The sequence below is a fragment of the Ahaetulla prasina genome, chromosome 2 (genome assembly GCF_028640845.1).
Source record: "Ahaetulla prasina isolate Xishuangbanna chromosome 2, ASM2864084v1, whole genome shotgun sequence".
Lineage (NCBI taxonomy): Eukaryota > Metazoa > Chordata > Lepidosauria > Squamata > Colubridae > Ahaetulla > Ahaetulla prasina.
This window is the reverse complement of record NC_080540.1, coordinates 243,890,518-243,916,160: the sequence shown is the minus strand read 5'-3', so window position 1 is coordinate 243,916,160 and position 25,643 is coordinate 243,890,518. Positions and strand designations below refer to the sequence as shown.

The window sequence follows — 25,643 nt, the reverse complement described above, 5'->3', positions numbered from 1 at the left end:
CTCTTCCAGAATTTGTACTTCTGTCACCAAAGAAAAAAGTGAATTGATATGCCATTTTTTTATGTACACTTTTGCATAAAATTGTGTTTGGGGAAATATATCTATGACTTCCAAATTGATAAATTAGGATGATTCCTTTCTTGAATTGTTAAACCACAACTTGAATTTAGGTGTTCAGCATTTCACTTTATACTTACTTATTCCATCCATGATGGGATAGCAACCAAGATACTGTGCCAAACATAATAGAGATCATGTTATTTTTTCTGATTGTTTTAAATCTGTTCTTAAGAATTTAATTGCTATTTCTTAATGCCCAAGTTGAGGTAGATTTAGGTTTGGGGCTGGAAAAAAAGCATTTTTTGTTTATGTATGTTTATCTCATATTCTTTGAAGTGTTCTATCACCTGTGGAAAAGGAATGCAATCGCGAGTCATCCAGTGCATGCACAAGATCACAGGAAGGCATGGCAGTGAATGTTTCTCCTCTGAAAAGCCTGCAGCCTACAGACCTTGCCACCTGCAGCCCTGTAATGAAAAAATTAATGTGAACACAATTACATCACCTAGATTGGGTAAGTGACTACAAGTGTCATATGAAGATAACTATTCTGGTCTTGTTCTGCCATTTTCAAGTTATGTTTATCCAGTTCCTAAGATCAAAATTCTAGATTCTTTATACCTCAACTGTGAAAGTAACATTAAGTCTATGTTCAGGATAACCCATCTGATTACATTGATCTACAATATAGTTTCTCTGTCTTAAATGTACTATATGGGAACTATTTGAGAATTATAAATGTGCCATATACTGAATCATCCTTATAACAGTCTAGATTTAAGGGGCTCCTATATTGCTTTCTTCCCAGTCTAGTAGGGTTAGGTGATAGGTATTTTTCGATTCAGAAGCAAAACCCACATACAGTAAGTATGAGTGCCTAAGGCTTATTTCAAGGCAGTATGAGAGAACAACATAAAAGCATAAAACAGCAATAAAAAAATATTCACAAATACTGAGGAATATAACAGGAGACTATCCCAAAGTTAAGCAGTATTTATTTATACCAGGTGGGAATAAGACCATCACAAGTTTTTTAGTTGAAAATAAGAACTATCTATCCTACTCTATACATATGTCTCATGCAAAAAGACAAGACAAAAGAGAGTATAACCTTTTACTGATTAACCTAAACCCATGCTTAATTTTGGATTATGTACTCAACAGTTACATGGAAATGTAATTTCTATGTACTATGCATCTAAGGGAAAGAGATATATACCACCGTCCAATTCTTCTTTGCCAATCTTATGGTGAAACCACTATTATTCTAGTTCCTTAGATGGTGGATAATGTACAAAAATTTTAATAGAGAATTGTCAAGAATGGACACCTGTTTTTTGCAGCAAATATCTAGAAGCTAGTCTAGATGGTGTTAAGTGATACTTTGCTTAGAAATTTAGCCTTTGTTTCTACATTTTGAAAACTGTTTTTATATTTTAGTTGTATTTCATTCTTAGTTTGTTGTTTCATAACATGTTATCAAGTACATTTAAAAATTTTAAATATGTGGCATATTTTTGTCCAGCTTGTAGGAGCTATGTTCTTCACATTTGACAAATCTCTTGGGAAGTTGCATGCTATGAAACAATGCAATAATTTCCAACCACAATTCTGAGACCAGATATTCTTGGAAAATAAAAAATAGCTACAGCCCAATATTGTGTTTAGAACTGTGCCCACCTTCCCAGAAAAAAAAAGACAATTAACTAAGGGAGCTAAAACATCAGAGAGCAGGATGTTACGGACACATCCTTATCTGTTTTATTTAATTGATTTTATTGATCTAAATATGTTTTTGTAATTAGACTTGCTTACCATAAAAGCTATTTTCTGAAAATGCCCATAACCAACCAAAAAGGTTGAATATGCCTATGTCATATACACCCATAGTGATGTCTGTGATTTTGTTTTGTTTTATTTCACAGCTGCCTTAACATTCAAGTGTCTTGGAGACCAATGGACTGTATATTGCAGAGTGATACGAGAAAAGAACCTGTGTCAGGACATGAGATGGTATCAACGTTGCTGTGAAACATGCAGGGACTTTTATGCACAGAAGATGCAGCAGAGGAGTTGACCCGTAGCAGGCAGGCTCGTGGGCTCTCAGCTTTTCACAATCACATTATTTATAAATTCACACACACTTCTTCAGACCAAATATATCAGATTACATATAATTTAATCAAAGTAATTTATTTTTGCCCGCGAAGACATTTTTTTTTAAAAAAAGGTTAAATAGCTTTTGTTTGAGTTTTATGATCAGAGTTTCCATAATTAAATTTTATATGAATTATTTTGGATACATTTATGAAACTTTTTCTAAAAATACTATTTTAAATGTTTATATTCAATAAGGTAAGCAACTATTTTGGCATCCTTGCTATTCAAAAGAGAAATAAGTAGTGCAGTATTACAAATAGATAAGTTTGCTAGTTTTGTTCACTTGAAGTCAAAGGTACTTAAGCCTACTAAATTGCTTACTGCATTGGATAATAAACTATCATACTACCCTGAATTTATTTTCTATTTAGATGAATAGTTTTTCTGTACTGTATATGGAAATGAAGTCATCTTTATTTTTATTTTGTTTATATTTTGGTGCTCAGAGTCAGATTGACTCCAGGTTTTGCAACAGGTTTTGGAACTCCATACTTTATAAAGGGCCATATGTAACATGAACTGTTCTTGGAAATATATTTATGTAGCAAATGTAACACTTGACTCAGCACATCCATGAATATAGTCAGTTTCCTAGGCCACATTTTTAATCATTGTTCCACCAAAATAATCTCAAGAGTCAATTCAATTCAAGTTGTGGGTAATTTTCAACAACCCTCTGTATCATTTTATATATTTTCTGTTTGAATGCACTCTGGAGATTGTTGGAACACCTTAAGTTGGTAAGAGCTCTGTGTGCCCTTAGAAATATTCTATAGGAAATTATCTACTGTAATTTATAAATGTTTATATCAAAATCAGACAAACATGGCAAAGTAGGCATTTTAATCATGTGAACATATACTTGAACACAAGTATTAAAGCAGTTAAACACTGTAAAGATTTACACTGAATCTCTGTTGCACTCCTTTATGTAATGTAGAGAAACACCTTTCTAAACCTTGGAACATCTTTTGAAAGAAGTCTGTGCTATTTTAACATGTCATTTGCTTTTAAGTATACCAAGCAAAAGGCCGGTGGCTAACCTGCAGTGTTCACATGTAATTTCTTGGAAATTTTGTTTACCAATGGAAGAAACCTAATGCTTAAGATGAATTGGGCTACATTTTCAGGTTTAAAAAAATCTTAGAAGATACTTCTGCAATAAATTGTTTCATAAAAATGTTATTAAAAAAACACTTTTACAATTTTGTGAAATGTGAAGAAAACACTTTCCTTATGAAATTTTGTACATGAATCACTTGATTTTTATATTTTCAATAAATATAATTAGAGATGTATAAATATATATATTTTTATAAATTCCATTTATATACCTTTTCTTATTCCTTAACATCTGTTTTCTGTTCATAATAAAATCAAGACAGGGAGGTGGGGGGGAGCAGACACTGAACAGCAGAAACTGCATTACTTTGAGTTATACTAGTGGTTCAGATATAAAATTAATTCCAGAATTGACTAGAAATAATGATTGAAGAACTATAGATATTTTTACTTTCCAGCCATGTGTATGTAAGATCTTTCTCTATTATTGTATTAAAGTGCTATCCATTGATTTTTAAATGAACTGAAAACTAAGCAGCATGAAATTTGTGCCTTCGTTACTGATAAATACCCTTCCTATATATGCATCTCTCTTGAGTCACACCCTAGTAATGCTGTCCTCAGTGGTGGGATTCAAGTAATTTAACAACTGGTTCTCTGCCCTAGTGATTTCTTCCAACAACCAGTTCACCAAACTGCTCAGAAAGTTAACAACCGGTTCTCCCGAAGTGGTGCGAACTGGCTGAATCCCACCACTGGCTGTCCTGGTTATGAGTGTGCAGAACCTGATACACAAAACAATGGTTGATTCTTCTATCTATGATATCACTATCTAATCATGTCACTAGTTGACAGGAAAATAAAACTCTCTCAATCACGACACTACCATAAAAATGGAGCAAATTTGATAGTAGGACTTTGATATCTTTAGATTTTTTCCCTTTTCCCTGCACCTCATTTTGTAATAGCTCAAGTTGAATAAAACAAACACAAATCTATCCAAGTCATGAAAGGAGCTGAGTTACACGGCCCAGTATTCTTTAAAATATCTCCTTGCCTTTCTTCATATTCCTTTCATATTCATAGGGAACATATGGTAACTGCTAGATTCCTCCATGTTCTGTTCAGGGATTCATTTTGGAATAAGAGGTTGGTCCCATCGTTTCAATATTATACTGCTTCAGGCTATTATGCAATTTCACTTTTATTTCAGCCCCTCACTCCCAAGTAATTGTTTTCATGTTTCATGCACTGTTATGTATAGCTCTAGGAAAACAATATCAGCTTGGTAGATGCAACACTGCATGGAGACAGAGGCAAAAAATTTGCATGTCCACATCAGTCTGAATTTGGTAATAAATTCATTGAGCCTATCTCCTGACTTCAGTTCTGAAGTATTGGATGACTAAAATCTAGCAAATTTTTACTCACATTACAGTTATTATTGAATGCTGTCAGCTTAGTAGAGAAAATATTTGTGATAGTGGTGACCATCTGTAGCTCGGGTGAAGGATGAGGGTGGAGGTTCATTCTACAAACCTGTGGGTTGGTTTCTGAACATTTTGTCACCAGGCTAGGTAACATCTTCAGTGGAATTTAGGCAATGTTAGTGACAAAACGTTTGGAAACCAACCCAGGTGAAAAAATATTGTGTATTGTGAATACAGTTAAGGTTGTCTTGATCTTTTCTTGTTCATGACATGGGGTGAAATGAAGGCATTGCGTGGCAGAAAAATGTCACAGAGATATGTTGGCACCATGGTTGGTGCAGGTAGCGAAAGGACTATAGGTGATTCTACATGCAAAACCTATCCTAAGCTACGTTTATCTCATGACCTATCAACTTCAATGTCTATTTTTTTTAAATTTATGTATGAGGATCTAGATTATTGGGGGCAATATGCTGACACTGTAAACTGCTTAGAGTGGGCTGTAAAAACACTGTGAAGTCATATATAAGTCTAAGTATTATGATACTACTGAATTCGAATGACTCTGAGCGGTTTACAAAAAAACACACTATAAAACAATGTAGCAACCTTGAAAGTGGCTGCACCTATCCTAAGCAAAGCCATAAGCAAAGAGCCAGGTCTTCAAAGCCCTCCAAAACAGCAGCAGCTTGGAAGCTACCTGGATCTCAGAGGGAAGCTTATTCTATACACCAGGTGCTGCAACAGAGAAGATGTGTTTCCAGGGTCTTTGTAAATGGCAATATTTAATCAAACAAATCTGTAGTGCAACTAGAGATAAGTGTCTCTCAGGTAGGTAGGACTTATGTCATTTTGATTTTTTTTTAATGGGAGAAGGTGTCAGTGATATCAAAATAATGGGCATTTTTATATGTGTGCAAGATGATTCATGATGGAAGGGAGTGGCCCTTAGATCATCCAATCATCCCCACAACTGGTCCTAAGACAAACTTTTTTTTAATTTCTACCAAGGGGAAGCAATAATTGCTGGTTTCCCTTTGGGGCCAGAGCAAACATTTATTTGTCTGTTTGTTTATTTATTTATTAAATTCTAATGAAGATTTGTTCTGGCTTCAAGAAGAACTCAGCACTAAGCATTCACAAGCACTAAAAGAAATATTCAGGACATTCGTACCCATAACGTAACAGCAGGTTTTAAAAAAATCATGCATGAATAAGCCTATAACTTTATTGAATACTGAATGCCGTTTACTAAATTTTTTAATTCGTGAAAAAGCAGTTAGCACACAAAATTTAACTCCATATAAAAGAAAAGCCTAAATAAGGAATATAAATATCAAAAAACGAATCCATTTTGAGTTCTCACTGCAGCTGTCTTATGTTGCAGCCCAATGATCAGAACAGTGTGATGCTTAGAAAAATCATGGAAAAGGAAAGGTGACTGGCCATCTTCAAGCATACGTTGAAAGCAAGATGAAAAAGGTCACAAAATGCCTGTTACGTAACTTAATCATATAAATGTTAAAACTCTGTTTTTCCAGTAGAATCTGGCAATGTGTTGCTGCATTTAATTAGATGGTGCAGTGCATTTGTCTATGATTCCGCCTCCTCCCCCAAAGCCATATTAATTCTAATAAGGAACTCTCTTCTGAGAACTATTTAGTTTCTTATGAAAGGTCATATGCCATGTCAGTTTGCAATCTGGATTACATCAAAATCATGCTGCAAATCAAAGCGTTCTCTCCTGCTTGGTACAGAAAATTCATCTTTCCTACGTAAATTGGCTGAGTTTAGTTATCTTACATAAACCCTAAAATGCTACGTAAGGGTACTTTTGCCGTAGATTCAAATCATGCACACAGGTACTAATAACCACATTTGATGGGCCCCTTCATACCTTTCCCTGCAATTTGTGCAGGCATTAGGAAATGAGCTTGCTTGGCATCCAAGAAGGCCAGTTACAATTTCAAGGATCAGAAAAGCCCTATCTTTGTTCACTTAATTAATTATTAAAAGCAAAACTAGCTGCTGAGAAGAATAAGTCGGTTGCACTAAACGGAAAGATGGATTTCTCTGCATTGCCGAATAACAATAACCCTGATAAATTCCTTCAGCTAGAAGTGAAGTCCTTAGCAAAAACATCAGCCTTTTTACAAACCTGGTTGGCAAATTTTCCAGAACCTTTTCCTCAAGAACAGAAGTGGCACAATCGAGTCTATTCACAGGTAAGTAGCTTAAGTTCCTGACTTGTTCTAATTTTGACATAATGAGGCACTGTAGTCATGGAAGTAGAGTTTCCAAACTTTTGGCAATTATTGTGCTGCTTTTGCTTTTGGGATTTTGACAAGAGTTCAGTAAGGGAATATATGCAAGACAATAATGTCACGCAACATTTTATAATGTTTAATCTAAGGGAAACAACTAAAAGTGAGGACGTGTTCTGTTCCTCAGTTGCTACAAAATAATAATCAATTCTCTCTTCTTTTTCCCCTCCATTTTCACCCTGACAGGGTTATTATTTTGGGTGAAGAAGTATTTTAAATTAGTAGCGGTAAAATGATAGGGAAGAAAGGCCAAATCAGAGAGGTGGTGGTGATTGTTTAGCTGCCTTACTTAAATTGTGTGGATCCTGAACCCAGGGGAAGAATCCTGCCTTGTGTGTCCCGAAGTTCGAACCCATAATGCTCAGGTTTGCAGCCACTATTGTGATCTTTCGTTATTTCAGTACTTGGCTCACTACTGAATCCTGTACATAAAGCAGATGAACAAGATTTCCTGCTCTGTGTTAAGGGCCATCAAAAACAACTTAAGCATTTTCTTACAATAAAAGATCTTCAAGTACGCATATGAAGTGAAACTTTACACTTAAGTACGTTGGCATCTTGTCTTTACTTGCCATATTTTCATGGATCTTATCCAACCGCACAGGCACAGGTTCTATTCTTTTGACTTAAGCCGATTTTTTTAAAGACATGGACAAATAGCTGGCTGTTGTTTTTTGAATCTTGAATACAAAGGAATCCATTTGTTTGGTTGTTTTTACTCCAGCAATCCAGCTACTGTCTGAATTTTTTTCCGTAATGCCTAATACTGTAATTGTAATTTGTTGCTATATTTTATCCAAGATGCAGACTTCATTTCTTTTTTGTCTATTTTTCCTGTCATAATACCTCCTATCTACCTTTCGTAATATCTTGTCTGATGAACAGCTCTTGTAGGTTTGCATATTGTGCATGAATTTAAGTTGGCCTACTAAGGGTATTACCCTAATAATTAAACAATGAAATGAAAAAAACACTACTAAGCACCTATACTATATAAATATCAGTCCAATAAAATAGACCAGATTAATGCTATTTAGGTTACTACTTTTATTGTAACAGTTATAGTCAGTGAATTTTGTAAATCTGAATATACTTCAACCACCTTCACTTTATCTTCATGTGAAACGAAATGATTTGTCTAAAATATTTTTTTCAAGTTATTTTCTTGGCTTGTACTCAAGCTCCATTTATCTGATCATTGTTTTGGTACTGCCTCTCCCTCTTTTCTGTCAAGGTCATTCCCCTGCCCTCTACAAAATATAACTTAAAATAGAAAGATGTCCCAGAATGGATTATCAAAATTATACATATATATCTCAGTAATATAGGGATGTGGTGGCTCAGTGGCTAAGATACTGAGCTTGTTGATTGAAAGATTGGCAGTTCAGTGGTTCGAATCCCTAGTGCCATGTAACAGGGTGAGCTCCCATTACTTGTCCCAGCTTCTGCCAACCTCGCAGTTCGAAAGCATGTAAAACATGCAAGTAGAAAAATAGGAACCACCTTTGGTGGGAAGGTAACAGCATTCCATGCGCCTTTGGCATTTAGTCATGCCGGCCACATGACCACGGAGACGTCTTCAGACAGTGCTGTCTCTTCGGCTTTGAAACAGAGATGAGCACCACCCCATAGAGTCGGGAATGACTAGCACATATGTGCGAGGGCAGTGGTGGAATTCAAATAATTTAACAACTGGTTCTCTGACCTAATGACCAGCTGGGTAGGTGTGGCTTGGTTATGTGACCATGTGGGCGTGATCAACTCAACGTTGCTCAGCGTCAACTCAATGTCACATAACGTCAATGAGCACTTTGCCTTAGCTCTTACTGTCAGGCCTCCTGCCGCTCCGCCACCACCCTTGATAATCCAAGGTGAAACCCACTATGAAATCAAGAAAATCCTTGACTCTAGACTATACAGAGGTCAATTACAATATTTAGTCCACTGGAAGGGATATCCATTATCTGAATCTACTTGGGTCAAAAGTTGGAAAGTAAATGCGGACAATTTGATTAAACAATTTCACGACACTTTCCCTGACAAACCTAAAAAACCTCTTGGAGAGGGGAGGGGGGGTAGAAGGGAAGTGTGGACCACTGACACTCTTCTTTATCGACTCTTTGTTTTCTTTCCTAGGATATAGCTTCTTTTCCAAGGGGGGACACCTGTCAGGCCTGGAAACCATATTAGACTTTAGGGTTCCAGACGCTGCCATATTTTTCCCCTGAGGGGAGGAAGTGGGGCTGAGGGGTATGGTAACATTCTTCAAGTGGTCAAGGTCGGATGGTGTTCACATCTGCAGGAAGAGTGGCAAGAAGATATTCGAATGAACTGGGAGAACGTGGGACCATGTGACCATCAAAGGGGTCAGGAGGGTGGGACTCTTGGGGTTTGTATAACTGGGAAAAGAATCCGGAAATTCAGTTTTGGAATTTCACTCATCGTGTGCCAGTTTCCTCATGCTGGTAAAAAACTCTGGAAAACAATGGCTTCTGAGTTTTCTTTATGCAGAAGAGGTTTTTCTGGAACCTTGACATTTACAATGTAATAAGGATTAACCAGAGAGGCAGTTTCTGTAAGCAGGGCAGTAAAGATTAGGCTAGAAACACCACCAGAATGTTTCTTTCCTGCCTTCCTTACAGGATTAGCATTGTAAAGTAAAAAAAAACAAAATAAGATTTCTTCCAACAACTGGTTCTCTGAACTGCTTAGAAAATTAACAACCGGTTCTCCCGAATAGGTGCGAACTGGCTGAAGCCCACCACTGTGTGAGGGGAACCTTTACTGTGTGAGAGGAATCTTATCTCAGTAATGGGATTCATTGATTTTATCAGGATTTACTTCAAAAAAAAATAGTAAGGGACACGGTGGCTCAGGGGCTAGGACGTTGAGCTTGTTGATTGAAAGGTCGGCAGCTCAGCGGTTCGAATCCCTAGTGCTGCCGTGTAACGGGGTGAGCTCCCGTTACTTGTCCCAGCTTCTGCCAACCTAGCAGTTTCGAAAGCATGTAAAAATGCAAGTAGAAAAACAGGACCACCTTTGGTGGGAAGGTAACAGCATTCCGTGCACCTTTGGTGTTGAATCACGCCGGCCACGACCACGGAGATGTCGTTGGACAGCGTTGGCTCTTCGGCTTTGAAACAGAGATGAGCACCGCCCCCTAGAGTCGGGAACGACTAGCATGTATGTGCGAGGGGAACCTTTACCTTTAGTTACTTCAAAATAAATTAACTTGGAATTAACTTGGAATAAACTTTAAATTATTTTAAAGTATTTTCAGTATTAAAAATAGAAATAATAATATTGCAAGTTCTGGAATTAAATATGATATATCCCATATGTAGGATGAATGATCAAGGATGAACCACATGCTGGTTTAAGGACAAATGAGTTTAAGGATTCATTACTACCAGTGTGTTTTGTATAGAGAAGGATATGAATAATGACCTGGGTTCTGGGGCTCATTAAATCTTGAGGGTAAGCTAGAATTTCTGCCTATGAATTTGTTTTTGAACAAAAGTTGTTTCTTAGAACTCATATAAATTGCATATGTGAGACTATTGGGATGTCACAAACACTTCATTCAGATTAATATATCCATGTGTGCTTATTTGTTCTTCATCTAGAAGTTTACTCTATTCTCTATAGAGGTGGAAGTAAAGTATTTCTCAATCTGTTAAGTAACTTCTATTTGAAACCAAAATGTTTTTACCCAGTGCTTTTTTATCTTACTCTGTCAGTTATCAGAGAGTAAAATAAAATAATCCACAAATAATACTAAAGTTAGCTGAGTTTTCTTCAAGTGCTTTGCAAAACCATATGCATACAAGTGTTTCATCTTCTCCAACTATTCTTACATAAATAGCACTTGGAAGTTGAAACTCTAATAATAGAAAAACATTGTTAATATTATACTAAGATATGGTGATTAGTTTGGAACAAGTTTATTCTTAATTATAGAGTTTCCAAAGACCTTCAAATGTTTTGGACAAATCAATTTTCCACATTTTAAATGTAAGTATTCCAACAAAAGAGTTATTGTTTATAACCTTGGGCCCTGAACCGTAGTTGAAATTACTCCAATGAACATTTACATGTAAAAAAATAATTAAAGATTTCTCAGAACAAATGCTGTGCAGATGTTTGAGATAAAAAATGGCAAAGTTCTCCAGGAAATGATAACATCCTAGTTTTACTGGGCAAAATGGTGTTATTGCATTGGCTTTATACACATGTACAGTGCAACTGTATTAGAAATACCATACCAAATATGGTCAACTGCACCTCAAAAAGAGATCAGGGAATTGCAAGTTCCAGCCAAGTCTCAGCCAGTCAAACTATTTGTCAGCCCAACCAGCCTCATGGGTTTGTTAATGTGGCAAAAAAATAAATAAAAGGAGAGAACACTTTGTACGCTATCTTGAGTTTCTGAAAAAGGCAAATCCAATCCAATGAATGAATAAATGAATGACAAGGCAGGTCAGTATTATTAATGAGGCTGGGAGTGTTATGAACACATAGCTTTTAGATAAAAAGCAGGATATAAATCTAAAAAGAAAAATGATGAGAAAATTCTGATCATTTATCTGAATACTGTTAAATTTGCCTATAAACACATATTATTTTAAAATTATACACAAATATAAACATGTGTACATATATGAGTGCACACACTCATGCACACATAGACACACAGCCCAGAATAGCTTTTTGTGTGATGTGCAGCTATAAAATGTTATTAATAGATAAATAGTAAAATAAACATTGAGATTTCCCATTTGGTATAATGCAGTGATGGCTAACCTTTTCCGGACTGAATGGCCTGAACCCCCAAAAGGCAATGCACACGCACCCCTGCACATGCCCCACCCCTGCGCATGTGTGCATGGCACCCTGCACACCCTGCCCCCATGGATGCGTGCACAGCCCTCCCGCACACACCCCGGCCCCTGCAGATGCGCGGCAAAGACCTGAAGATCAGATGGCCGGTGGGAAGCGTGCGCGCATAAGCAGTACAGATGAACTGGGGCAACGGGTTGCGTGCCATTAGAGAGGGCGCTGTGTGCCACCTCTGGCACATGTGCCATAGGTTCGCCATCATGGGTATAGTGGTTAGACTATCAGACTAGAATCCATGACACTGAGTTCTAGTCCTTCATTAAGCACAAAGCCAAGTGGATGACTTTGGGCCAGCCACTATCTCTTAGCCTTAAGAAGAAGCAAATCACTTTCAAAAATGCTACCAAGAAAACTTTAGAGACTAGTTGCAGTGACTTGACCACTATAAATACAGCTTGAGTCACTATCATTGACATATAAACAGTTTAGTACAATCTGCTTGATTTGGCACTGAAATAAATCTGATCTCCTGGGAGACATGCATTGGCATTCTATTATTTGGCTGCCAATTCCAAGAAGATATACATATCTTATACATATACATATCAGTTATACATATCCCTCAACCAACTAATATTCAAAACTAGGTATGCACGCCCCTTACCTCTTTAACACCACTCTCTACAGATTTTAAATGTAAACTGATGAATGCAAGAAGTATTGTTAACAAATTACCTGAACTCATCCTTCTGCTAAACAGTGGTACATTTGATATTATATTTATTTGTGAAACATGGCTAATCTCATCCCTCCCTGACTCCATCATTTCAAATAAAGAATATCAAGTTCACCAATCAGATCATGAAAACCGAAGAGGTGGTGGAGTGGCTATTTTTTACAAAAAGTCACTGAATCTAAAAAACATTCAAGTTGCACACAAACTTTCTCTTCCTGAAACTATTGTATGCGACCTATCATCTAACACCACACTTCGATTCATACTATGCTACAGAGCCCCTGACTACGACATTACTCATGCTAATATTTTAACCTCACTACTAACATGGGCTACCTCTTGCCCATATCCCCTCATTTTCCTGGGTGACCTAAATTTACCTCTCATTAACTGGACAACAAATGAATGTACAACTGATCCAATCCATACTACAATATACAACGCTGTTACAAACCTAGGTCTTGAACAACTTGTAACTAACAGTACAAGACTCAACAACTGCCTTGACCACATCTTCTGCAACAACACCAATACCATTTACGAACTACAAATAAAAGAACCCTTTTCCAACAGTGATCACTGCATGATTGACTTTCGTTTTAATATACGTCATGACTTAAATCGTCATATCAATAGCATTCCTAACTACAACTTCAAAAAAGCCAACTATGACCTTATAAACAATGATCTTTCATCTCTGGACTGGCAAAATCTGTTCTCAACCTGTATAACTGCTGAAGACCACTATAGAGTTTTCCTACTTGAAATCAATAGAGTCATCAAACTATACGTACCACAAACTACCACCAAGATCAGGAAAAGCAAACTACCCATATCAATAAAAAAGCTTCAATCTAAAAAAAAAATCCCTCTGGAAAAGAAACAAAAACGGCTATGTAGCAAATTTTAAAAATCGCTACAGAATTATATGCAACCAAATAAAAACCGAATGCACAAATTACCACACCAAGCAAGAAGAGGATCTTCTGCGCACAAATTCCAGTCGTGCCTTCTATAATTTTGTTAACAATAAGCTTAAAGACTCTAGATCCATCCCACCACTAAAAGATTCTAATGGCAAAGAATACAATAACGAAACAACTAAAGCAAACTTTTTAACAAATTCTTTGGCTTAGTTTTTGTCAACAGTGATGACACATATCTGACATTCCCAAATCGTACAAGAAATGAGTATGACGACTTAACAAATATAGATTTTACTGAAGATAATGTTGGAAAAGCTCTTCGCAACTTGAAACCATCTCTGTCCATTGGACCTGATGGACTTTGTGCCTACTTCTTAAAAAAACTTTCTAGTAATTTAGCAGAACCCCTAAGTATAATCTTTAATAAAACTTTCACAACCAGTTCCCTTCCCAATCTCTGGTCACTAGCCACAGTCATTCCAATTTTCAAAAAAGGCGACCCCAGCTTAGTTGAAAATTACAGACCAATCTCCCTATGCTGCGTTGTCTGCAAAGTAATGGAATCCATCATCAACCAATCCATTACCTTGCACTTAGAATTACACAACTTACTCTCAAATAAACAATTTGGCTTCAGAAAAAAATTATCATGCAATTTACAACTTCTCCACTGTAAAAACCTATGGACTACAAATCTTGATCAATAGATGCAATATACATAGACTTCTGTAAAGCTTTTGACTCAGTAGTACATGATAAACTTCTCCTAAAATTAAAATCCTATGGCATTTCAGGACCCTTACACAACTGGATATCTGCTTTTCTGTCGAACAGACAACAAGTGGTTAAGGTTGGTAGTGCTATATCAAATCCTGTTCCTGTCAAGAGTGGTGTTCCTCAAGGTAGCGTTCTTAGACCAACTCTCTTTATAGTATTCATAAATGATCTTTGTGATCACATCTCAGGTGTCTGTGTTCTCTTTGCTGATGATGTCAAACTTTTTAACACCACTGACAATACATCTACAATTCAAAAAGACCTTGATCATCTAATCGCTTGGTCTAAAATTTGGCAACTACGAATCTCAACCAGCAAATGCTCAGTCCTACATATTGGAAGAAAGAACCCAATCACTAAGTACATGCTTGATGGACATTATCTCATATATGACCCCCACCCAGTCAAAGACCTTGGAGTTTTTATATCTAACGATCTAAGTGCCAAAGCCCACTGCAACTATATAGCAAAAAAGGTTCTAAAAGTTGTTAACTTAATTCTACGTAGCTTCTTTTCCAAAACCACCATGCTACTGACCAGAGCATATAAAACTTTTGCTAGGCCAATTCTTGATTACTGCTTGCCTGTCTGGAACCCATACCATATATCTGATATCAACACAGTTGAGCGTGTCCAAAGGTATTTTACGAGAAGAGTTCTCCACTCCTCCATAACCAATAAAATACCTTATTCCACCAGACTTGATATCTTGGGTCTAGAAAACTTGGAACTTCGTCGCCTTCGACAGGACCTGGGTTTAGCTCATAGAATCATCCGTTATAATGTCCTTCCTGCCAATGACTACTTCAGTTTCAACTACAATAACACAAGAGCTACCAACAGATTTAAACTTAATGTCAATCGCACCAGTTTAGATTGCAGAAAACACGATTTCTGTAACAGAATTATCTATGCTTGGAATGCATTACCTGACTTTGTGGTCTCTTCTCATAACCCCAAAAGTTTTATTAAAAATCTATCCACTGTTGACCTCACCACATTCCTAAGAGGACTCTAAGGGGCGTGCATAAGAGCACAAATGTGCCTACTGTTCCTGTCCTATTGTTTCTTCCCCTGTATATATATATATGCTTATACTACCTTGTTTCTCCTCATATATATGTTTATATATTATATAATCTTTTGTGTTATGCTTGTTATGCTTGTGTATATTGTTATGACAAAATTAAAGAAAGAAAGAAAGAAAGAAAGAAAGAAAGAAAGAAAGAAAGAAAGAAAGAAAGATTGTCACTTGAGTCTCCTTATAGTACAACTCTCAGTGAAGGGATGCAAAGTAGATCTCCCTAAACTGCGTTCAATTTAGGATGAGAGGGTATACAGAAAGAATTGCAGAAAGAGCTACTAAAATACCTGGGGACTTTGAACAGATCCATTGTGGAATGGTACTTAGAGCTTTTTTATTTAGAAAAAAATGGTGAGTTCAAAGATACATCATCATAATGGAAATATGGAAACCCTTGATAGCATATTATGTTTCAAACTATGCATGACATAGATAAATAGAGGAGAATCTAGGAAGTTCCTCAAACCATTTGGGCAGCCATACTGAGTTCACTGGGAGGATGACTGCCCAAGCATTGCAAAATGATGGGAATTATGTTCCTGCTAATATGCTTTGTGGAGTACCTCTTAAAATATCTACTTAGACATAGCTACTAACTGGTGCTTTGAAGTATTTGTTATACATCTTGTCTTCATACCAATTTTAATCTGAATACCTGAGTGATTGTTTTATCATATACAAATCTTTCCTCTTATTAAAGAGTCATTCATATTTGTCCAATGGTTTGACCCAATTACAAGGAAAAAGCAGTGCTATTGTTTTTCTCAACAGTATCTTTTCAGTGCCACCGACTGATCATTTCTCTGAAGTAATTTCACTCAGACTGTATCCTGAGCATAAGGAGCTGAGGGAGAGCTGAATAATAACCCTCTTTTATTGTGTGTGCTTTCTAGAGAGAAAAGAAAAACATCCAGGAACAGCCTGTTTGGCAGTTGGCCCCGCTTCACACAGCAATGATTGACAAAGCTATTGGAAAGCATGTTACGCCTGTCACTTTGAAATCAACCATCAAAAGTAACCCTCTCTATGATGGGATCCTTGCCGATGATTGTTGGGAGAAAAGGAGACATAACCCATCATGGACAGTCCAAGAGTATGATAGGCATTCCAACTCTAGCCTGCCTCACTATCTAAAGGTACAATTCCCAGTACTACAGAAACAATAATATGGGGTTTTATGCAACTGAGAATTGAAAATAAAAATGTACAATAATTAATGAATAAAAGAGAGGAGCAAAGCAAACTGATAGGCTTGGGAATAGAATATACATTTGTCCTTCTGGAGGTCAAAGGGTTAGACAAGATGGCCTATCTTTCACATCAAAGGATCTGTCAAAGGAAATGGATAGCATTTCTCAACATGACTTTGTAAGATGTCAGGAAGTAAGGGTCTGTTGACAAAATAGTGGTCTTCATCATTAGTAACCTGAAAGTACAGCATTATTACTAACTCCTTGACAGTTTAGTTAGTATTTAGTTACAGCAGTACTTAAATTATATGTTTAAGAGCAGAAAGCAGTGTTTGTGGTTTCTTATCCACTTACATTTAGAGCCAGTTTGGTGTAAAGGTTATGGCATAACGCTAGAAACTGGAGGCTATAAGATCTAGTCCTACCTAGGTGACCTTGGAGTAGATTGAACAGAAGAAGAAGAAGAAGAAGAAGAAGAAAGAAATAATATCAATTTATTTAACGATGATGTTAGTTAAATGTAAACAAATGGAAATGAAACCACCACACATACTGCTTTGTGTCCTTGAATATATTTTTGACTATTGTTGTGTGATGATTTTCCCTTTCATTGTTTCACACATTATATGCTAGTGAAAATGATCTGATTTAGAATGCAAAGCTTGTATGTAAGAATATGGAGGGAAAAATAGATTTTTGCAAATGCTACCGAAATTGATGCAATTTTTGAAATCATGATGGGAATCTATTCAAATCACACAATGTAAGCCGCCCTGAGTCTTCGGAGAAGGGCGGGATATAAATGTAAATAATAAAAAAAAATCACCAGATTTCTTGAAATGGAATCAACAGACATGTAGCTTTGTTCTACGCTGATATCATCAAGTAGGAAGTTGTATGATTTGTCTAGGTACAATATTAATAGTAAACCAAACAAGTTCTTATGATTTTTTTCCTCAGAAAAGTGTGTTTTATTTGTCCTTAAAAATTTTTGAGCCTTGGAAAAGAAAGAGACTTTTTATCAGCCAGACAATTTAGATTTTAAATTTCCTTAGATCTAAATTTATTGTACCATTAAAAATGAAAAACAAGAAAAAAGGAAGGAGGAAGAATTCCTTCTATAGAAGGAGCTTTTCTATAGGAAGCAAAAGCAAACAAAGGAACTCTTGCAATGTGTTTAATTATTTTGTTTTAATTGTTGTAACTCATGTGGGAGCACCTAAGCTAAGACTAGGTGTTTCATTGTTTCAGCATTTTGCAGATCAATGAGAAATTAATAGAATATCAGTCCTGTACCTCTTTTGGATGGATAAAATATTCCAATGGAAGAGAATATACATAGCACAGAATTAATTGTCCTTTGTGCTCTCTGAGCTGGTTCTTTGTTTGCAGATGATTAATTAGCCAATTAAATGATATCCTCATTACATCTGATAAATATACTTGTTCATCTAACTCAGGATTAGCAATCCATGCTGGATTAATTCCCTGCATTTTCTCAGCTCTTCTTTCATTTTTGTAGTTTCCCATCCCCAGGGGTGAAATGCTCCCAGTTTGGACCGGATTGGCCGATGCGGTAACAATGGTGGCGGGTGGTTCGGAGAACCAGTAGCAAAAATCCCTGCCTCCCCCCCCCCATGCTCAGCTGAGCCACGTGATCATCAGAGCCTTTTTTTTTTACTTTTAAAAGCATTTTTTAATAACCTCTTCGGCCAAAGAGGTTGTAAAAAAAATGCTTTTAAAGGGTTAAAACAAGGCTCTGACAATCCCAGATAAAGTGTCTGATCATCAAAGGCTTTTTTTTTACTTTTAAAAGCATTTTTAAAAAGTAAAATAGCTGAAGCCAGCTAGGCAAAAAAGGGGGGGTGTAGGCAAAAAATGGGAGGGGTTTGTTTGTTTGTTAGAGAGAGAGAGAAAGAGAGAGAGAGAGAGAGAAGGAAGGAAGGAAGGAAGGAAGGAAGGAAGAAAGAAAGAAAGAAAGAAAGAAAGAAAGAAAGAAAGAAAGAAAGAAAGAAAGAAAGAAAGAGGGAGGGAGGGAGGGAGGAAAAAGGAGAGGAAGGAAGAACTACAAACCTGGCACTAGACACAGCTTCAAGGGACCTGGAGGTCACCTAGCCCAATCCTGCTCCAGCAGGACATTGTTAGTGAGTTTCTGTCTTTTGATCCTCCAGTCACATAGCCATGCCCACCCAGTTACATGACCCCCCCGCACCAAGGCACATCCACCAAGCCACACTCACAGAACCGGTAGGAAAGAAATTTAGATTTTACCACTGCTCCTAACCCCCAAATGCATCCAGTAGAAGGCATGATTACATAACTAAGTTATGATGTTATTGGGCAAAAGATACAAATTCTTCATCCATGTCAGTTGTATCATGAAATGCATGTGCATACCAAGTACATGTGATACGGTTGATCCCTTTCTCCCTGTGGAAGCCCAGCCCCTCAAGGTAATGCCATAAAAATTCAGTATGACTTTTTCATTCTTTTTTTAAACAAAAAACAGTTTGATAGCTGTTTAAACCTATTTACTGAAGACAGAAATTAAAAGAGATGTGTATGTAAAAAAAGAGGGGACATTGCATTGCAACCTGGGCCATGTTGTTCATGGATGCGAAAAGTTAAACATAGATTATCCAAACATAAAAGGGTAGGATACAAATACCAAAAGGTTATTCACCCACCCACCCCCACCTGAGGCAGGGAGACAGTCAAATTTTATGCCCATGGCTAAATCCAGTTACCATATGTACTAGAAAGAGGGATGTGATTTATTGCTAAATATGCACAATTATATCCAGTTATGGTCCATGCATAAGAAAACTCAAATTAACTTTCTTGTAGGAAAATCCAAATGATTTACAGTACTGGATGGAAGATATTTACACTCCAGGATATGATACCTTGTTGAAAAAGAAGGCGAGAGAAGGAAAACGGTCTAGACACTGTCTTATCATGCTCCTTGTATTGCTAGCTGGTATTGTGATGGCTGCTGTAGCAGCCTGCATCATGTTGATCTGATGAGCCAAATCCCGCTATTAAAGTTTATTGCACAATCCTTTCGTTTTTCTTTTACATTTCTTTGACTAAATTGTTACTACTATTAAGATCAATTAAATAAGTCAGCCTTACTTTAATTTAATTCCCATGATTTCAGAAAGAACTAAATGCAACAAACTTGATCTGGATCTAATTTTCTAATTTGCTTTTAATCAGAGATCTAAAAAATCTCCTGCAGCAGGGCAATCTAAAATCAAGTTATGGTGGCTTTAACATAACATAACATAACATCAGAGTTGGAAGGGACCTTGGAGGCCTTCTAGTCCAACCCCCTGCCCAGGCAGGAAACCCTACACCATCTCAGTCAGATGGTTATCCAACATTTTCTTAAAAATTTCCAGTGTTGGAGCATTCACAACTTCTGAAGGCAAGTCGTTCCACTTATTAATTGTTCTAACTGTCAGGAAATTTCTCCTTAGTTCTAAGTTGCTTCTTTCTTTGACCAGTTTCCACCCATTGCTTCTTGTTCTACCCTCAGGTGCTTTGGTGAACAGCCTGACTCCCTCTTCTTTGTGGCAGCCCCTAAGATATTGGAACACAGCTATCATGTCTCCCTAGTCCTTCTTTTTGTTAAACTAGACATACCCAGTTCCTGCAACCGTTCTTCATATGTTTTATCCTCCAGTCCCTAATCATCTTTGTTGCTCTTCTCTGCACTCTTTCTAGAGTCTCAACATCTTTTTACATCGTGGCGACCAAAACTGGATGCAATATTCCAAGTGTGGCCTTACCAAGGCATTATAAAGTGGTACTAACACTTCACGTGATCTTGATTCTATCCTCTGTTTATGCAGCCCAGAACTGTGTTGGCTTTTTAACAGCTGCTGCACTGCTGGCTCATATCTAAATGGTTATCCACTAGGACTCCAAGATCCCTCTCACAGGTACTACTATTGAGCAAGGTACCACATATACGGTACTGGTGCATTTTGTTTTTGGCCTAAATGTAGAACCTTACTTTTTCACTGTTGAATTTCATTTTGTTAGATAGCGCCCAATGTTCAAGTCTGTCAAGATCTTTCTGTAACTTGAGCCTATCTTCTGGAGTGTTGGCTATTCCTGCCAGCTTGGTGTCATCTGCAAATTTGATGAGTTCCCCATCTATCCCTCGTCCAAGTCATTGATGAAGATGTTGAAGAGTACTGGGCCTAAAACAGAGCCTTGGGGTACTCCACTGCATACTTCCCTCCATGTGGATGTAGTTCCGTTGAGGACTACACGTTGAGTGCGTTGGTCAGCCAGTTACGAATCCATCTGTGGTGGTGCTGTCTAACCCACATTTTCTACTTTATCTAGTAGTAGGTTATGGTCTACTTTATCAAATGCTTTACTGAAGTCCAAGTAAATTATATCGACAGCATTCCTCTGGTCTACTAATTTTGTCATTTTGTCAAAGAATGCGATAAGATTAGTCTGGCATGATCTGTTTTGACAAACCCATGTTGGCTTTTGGTTATTACTTTGTTTGCTTCTAGGTGTTCGGTGATTCGTTGCTTGATTATCTTTTCCAGAATCTTCCCGGTATTGAGGTCAGACTGATAGGTCTGTAGTTTCCTGGATCTGTTTTTTTTCCTTTTTTGAAGATGGGAACTACATCAGCTCTTTTCCAGTCCTCTGGCAGCTCCCCTGTGCTCCAGGATCTTTGAAAGATATAGTTCAGTGGTTCTGAGATCACGTCTGCCAGTTCCTTCAGAACCTTGGGGTGTAATCCATCCGGTCCTGGTGATTTGAACTCGTCTAGGGTAGACAGGTGTTCACTTACCATTTTCTTCCCTATTTTAACTTGTGTTTCTAATCTGTTTTTTGTAGTGCTGTTTTTGATAGGTTGGATTGTTTTTTCCTTTTGTGTAAAGACAGATGCAAAAAATGAGTTAAGTAGATCTGCTTTCTCCCTGTTGCTTGTCATCTTCTTGCCACTTTCTCCCAGCAATGGGCCAATTGTTTCCTTGACTTAAGTTTACCTTGAGGAAAAACATTGGTTAATGAATCAGTGTAACATATAGTACAAATTTTCTTTGGAAGTATTTTGAAATTGAAACTGCGCTGCAAATGTAAAATGCCCATCTGCCACGGGACTCTAAAGGTATTGGTCTGATTTCCACATTGCCTTGAATCGTAATGTGATGCACTTTTTAAAAAATAAACCATGGATTAAAACTGTGAATCCAAGTACTTGTGGTAAACTCAACAGATAACAGTTTGTTTATTTAATTTTTTTATTTAATTTGAATTTATATCCCGCCCTTCTCCGAAGACTCAGGGTGGCTTACAATGTGTTAAGCAATAGTCTTCATCCATTTGTATATTATATACAAAGTCAACTTTTATTGCCACCAACAATCTGGGTCCTCATTTTACCTACCTTATAAAGGATGGAAGGCTGAGTCAACCTTGGGCCTGGTGGGACTTGAACTTGCAGTAATTGCAAGCAGCTGTGTTAATAACAGACAGACTTAGTCTGTCCTTAAATACTTAAATTATTTATTTAAGTATCAGATTTATATATTAAATAGTGAAAGTTAGAATATTTTGGCCATGTGATGCGACTCCCAGAAAAATATGGCACACTTCACTTAATTCTCCAGGAAAAAATTGAAGGCAAATGAAGTCCAGGCAGAAGAAGAACATCATGGCTTCAAAACCTAAGGGGCTGGCTTGGATAAAACTCAGCAGCACTTTTTCATATGGCTGTTGACAAAAATAGGATTGCCAGCATGATCACCAACATCCGATGACGGATATGGCAGAAGAAGGAGGAGGAGGAGGAGGAGGAGGAGGAGGAGGAGGAGAATCAGATTTATATACAGCTGTCTATCTTACAAATGTGACTCTGGGCAGCATAGTTAGTGGGCAGTCAATGGAAACAATTGAAATGCAACTATTATAAATAAATATAGAATAAAAAATAAAAACAAAGTTGCAGGGGAATGAACCAGCATCCTTCATAAAATAGAATCATTTTGCTGGCTCTCCATTTCTCTGACTCACCAAGTCTGCTAAAGAAAAAACAACAACACACCAAGTTTTGAGAAAGTTTATAAATGCCAATACTTCGGGTCAAACTTTACCTTAGGGGAAAGATATTTCACAGGGTGGGGACCACAGTAGAAAAGGCCTATCTTTTGGGTCTCAACAGATGAAGCACTTTAGCAGATGGGACTTGTAACTTATCCCTCTGTCCTGCTGGACCTGATGGGATGGGTTGATAGAAATAGAGAGAGAGGGGTCCCTTAAATAACCCAGCCCCATGACACGTAGGCTTTAAAGGTCAAAACCAGCACCTTCAATTGAACCTGGAAGAAAACTGGCAACTAAGGCAGCTCACAGAGCAGTGGCTGAAATTCTGGCATCTCCAAGAAGCCAGAAGATACTGGCAAATCAATCACAAAGCAAAATCCCTTCTAATCCCTAGAATAGAATAGAATAGAATAGAATAGAATAGAATAGAATAGAATAGAATAGAATAGAATAGAATTTTTGATTGACCAAGTGTGATTGGACAAACAAGGAATTTGTCTTTAGTGCATATGCTCTCAGTATACATAAAAAGACAAGAACAAAAAAAAACATTCATCAAGAATCATAAGAGACAACACTTAGTAGTAGACATAGGTTACTAGATAAGCAATCAAATCATACTAGGAAACAAAACAATATAAACCGTAGAGATACAAGCAACAAGGTTATAAGTGGGAGGAGATAGGTAATAGGAAGGATGGGAAGAATAATAGTAATATAGTCTTAGTAAATAATTTGAAAATGTTGTGGGAATTACAGTTTAGCAGAGTGATGGCATTTGGGAAATACCTGTCCTTGTGTCTAGTTGTTCTGGTGTGCAGTGCCCTATAGCGTCATTTTGAGGGAAGAAGTTGAAACCATTTATGTCCAGGATGTGAAGGGTCTGTAGATATTTTCACAGCCCTCTTTTTGACTTGTGCAGTATACAGGTCCTCAATGGAAGGCAGATTGGTAGCAATTGTCTTTCCTGCAGTTCTAATTATCTGTTGAAGTCTGTGTCTGTCTTGTTGGGTTGCAGAGCCAATGGCAGACCTCTCATAAAATTCCACACCTAGAAAAGATCAACACATGTCACAGGGCAAGAGATGATTTTCCTCGTTGGACTGCCTACATCCACAGGAGGGCAAAAATCACCTCAATTAACACATCCACACAATCAAAGCCCACTATTACTACTCTCAGCATTCTGATTGTGTAGCCTACCTTTTGATAGCTATACTGCAATTATGCTGTTATGTAAATTCTGCCTCTGCTCCATGCAACTTTTCCTGTGTATTCTTTATTTGACCTAGCCTGGATTTGAACCTAGAACTTTCTTCTAACTGCTAATTATGTCAAAAAAATTAAATATAGTCTAATTAGCTTCTTTTACCATGGATTATTTACTCATCTACCCTTATAGCCTAATTGCATGTAAATTGGAACCACTAATACAACTCTAAATGAGTATGTTCAAATATTAGATGTGAATTTTGAGACAAAATCATTTAGTCTGATGTATTTTGGTGAACATATGAATATGTGGAAATGAGCCCAGGGCAGCAGCAATGTTTCCACCTATAAAAATTTCAGTTCTCCTATGTTTCCACTGAGTTGGGCCAGGATTTTAGAACATAAAACCACTTTGGCTTTAAGCACTTTTTGTGGTTCTAACCTCTGACAGACTTTGTGTTGTGTGTGAACACCAAAGATTAGGCTATTTGATTTACAAGGACACATTTTAAAGAAAAATGTTGATAAAGTCTCAAAGTCTTATTGTCATCAAGTCCTCCTGAGCTTTCTATACTTTGCTACTAGATTCTAATAAAGCAGAAGCAACATAGATGGAATAGAATCAGAATTTCACAGCAGAATTTGGAGTAGATTTGAATGCTAGGAAAGTGAAAATAATTTAGTTAATTAATTGACTAAAGCATGGGGGCAATAATTTGCATAATGGTGTAGAAACTGGATTGCAGTTCATAATAACTGAACTCTGTTGAACATTAACTTGCATCCCTGGAAGAGCTGAACATACTCTTCACTATTATTCTGCTCCTTGCTACATTTTTTTTAAAGTGAACAACAGGAAATATTAAAAAGAAATCTATTTATGTACATAACTAAAGTTGATGGGTGGAGACCTAAAACAAAAATATTGTACTTTCCAGGAAGGCAGCCAATAATGATCCTTTCTTAACCAAGCTTTGTCTATGTGAGGGGAGAAAGAGAAGGGGAGGAGAAGTAGGTTGTGTTTGAGTTGGGATAGTCTTTTTCACCTTTAAACCTCTAACTGGAAGTAGTTTGCATTGCTGCCATCTAGAGGACTCACTGGAGAAGAGCCTAATTAATTGGATATAATGAAAGGAAACAGTAGGACAGAAACAGTAGGCACACTTGTGCTCATATGCACGCCCCTTACAGACCTCTTAGGAATGGGGTGAGGTCAATAGTAGATAGTTTTTGGTTGAAGCTTTGGGGATTTGGGGAAGAGACCACAGAATCAGGTAGTGTATTCCAAGCATTAACAACTCTGTTACTGAAGTCATATTTTCTGCAATCAAGATTGGAGCGGTTAACATTAAGCTTAAATCTATTGTGTGCTCGTGTATTGTTGCAATTGAAGCTGAAGTAGTCTTTGACAGGAAGGACATTGTAATAGATGATTCTATGACTTAAACTCAGGTCATGTCGAAGAATGCTGGGAAAGATTGAGGGCAAAAGAAGAAGGACAAAGAACGAGGTGGCTGGATGGAGTCACTGAAGCAGTAGGCATGAGTTTAAATGGACTCCAGAGGATGGTAGAGGACAGGAAGGCCTGGACGAACGTTGTCCATGGGGTCGCAATGGGTCGGACACGACTTCGCAACTAACAACAAAAAGTGAAAACTGACTTTTTGGAATTGGATTTCCATGATTTGCTGCCACCTGGTGACATTATTAAATTGCAATCCAGAATAGTCTTTCCTAAAACATTTGTGTTTTAACAGAATAA

General features: G+C 37.2%; 2 protein-coding genes across 4 annotated transcripts in view; both read left to right on the top strand.

Moving 5' to 3' along the window:
* The window catches only part of ADAMTS19 (ADAM metallopeptidase with thrombospondin type 1 motif 19), a 116,240-nt gene extending 112,714 nt beyond the window's left edge, over positions 1-3,526 (top strand). For 2 of the 3 annotated variants that reach the window (XM_058169987.1, XM_058169989.1), the window contains exons 22-23: positions 397-574; positions 1,986-3,526. In XM_058169987.1, coding sequence (XP_058025970.1) covers positions 397-574; positions 1,986-2,137 — 330 coding nt within the window. In that variant the 3' untranslated portion in view covers positions 2,138-3,526. Of the gene's footprint in view, positions 1-396; positions 575-1,985 lie in introns of those variants that run through there. The other variant, XM_058169988.1, reaches the window with a different exon arrangement.
* Positions 3,527-6,775: 3,249 nt separating this feature from the next.
* Positions 6,776-24,730, top strand: MINAR2 (membrane integral NOTCH2 associated receptor 2). The gene is made up of 4 exons (XM_058168075.1): positions 6,776-6,937; positions 16,292-16,534; positions 19,436-19,568; positions 24,675-24,730. The coding sequence occupies exons 1-4, from the start codon at positions 6,776-6,778 to the stop codon at positions 24,728-24,730; spliced, it is 594 nt and encodes a 197-aa protein (XP_058024058.1).
* The last annotated feature ends 913 nt before the right edge of the window (positions 24,731-25,643 follow it).

What these genes read in the sequence shown, in the direction of transcription:
- MINAR2 (XM_058168075.1), top strand. Translation starts at nt 6,776, where the DNA reads ATGGATTTCTCTGCATTGCCGAATAACAATAACCCTGATAAATTCCTT. An exon ending in ACAATCGAGTCTATTCACAG is followed by an intron (nt 6,938 to 16,291) that starts GTAAGTAGCTTA and finishes TGTGCTTTCTAG; the next exon opens with AGAGAAAAGAAAAACATCCA. An exon ending in GCTCCTTGTATTGCTAGCTG is followed by an intron (nt 19,569 to 24,674) that starts GTATTGTGATGG and finishes CATCCCTGGAAG; the next exon opens with AGCTGAACATACTCTTCACT.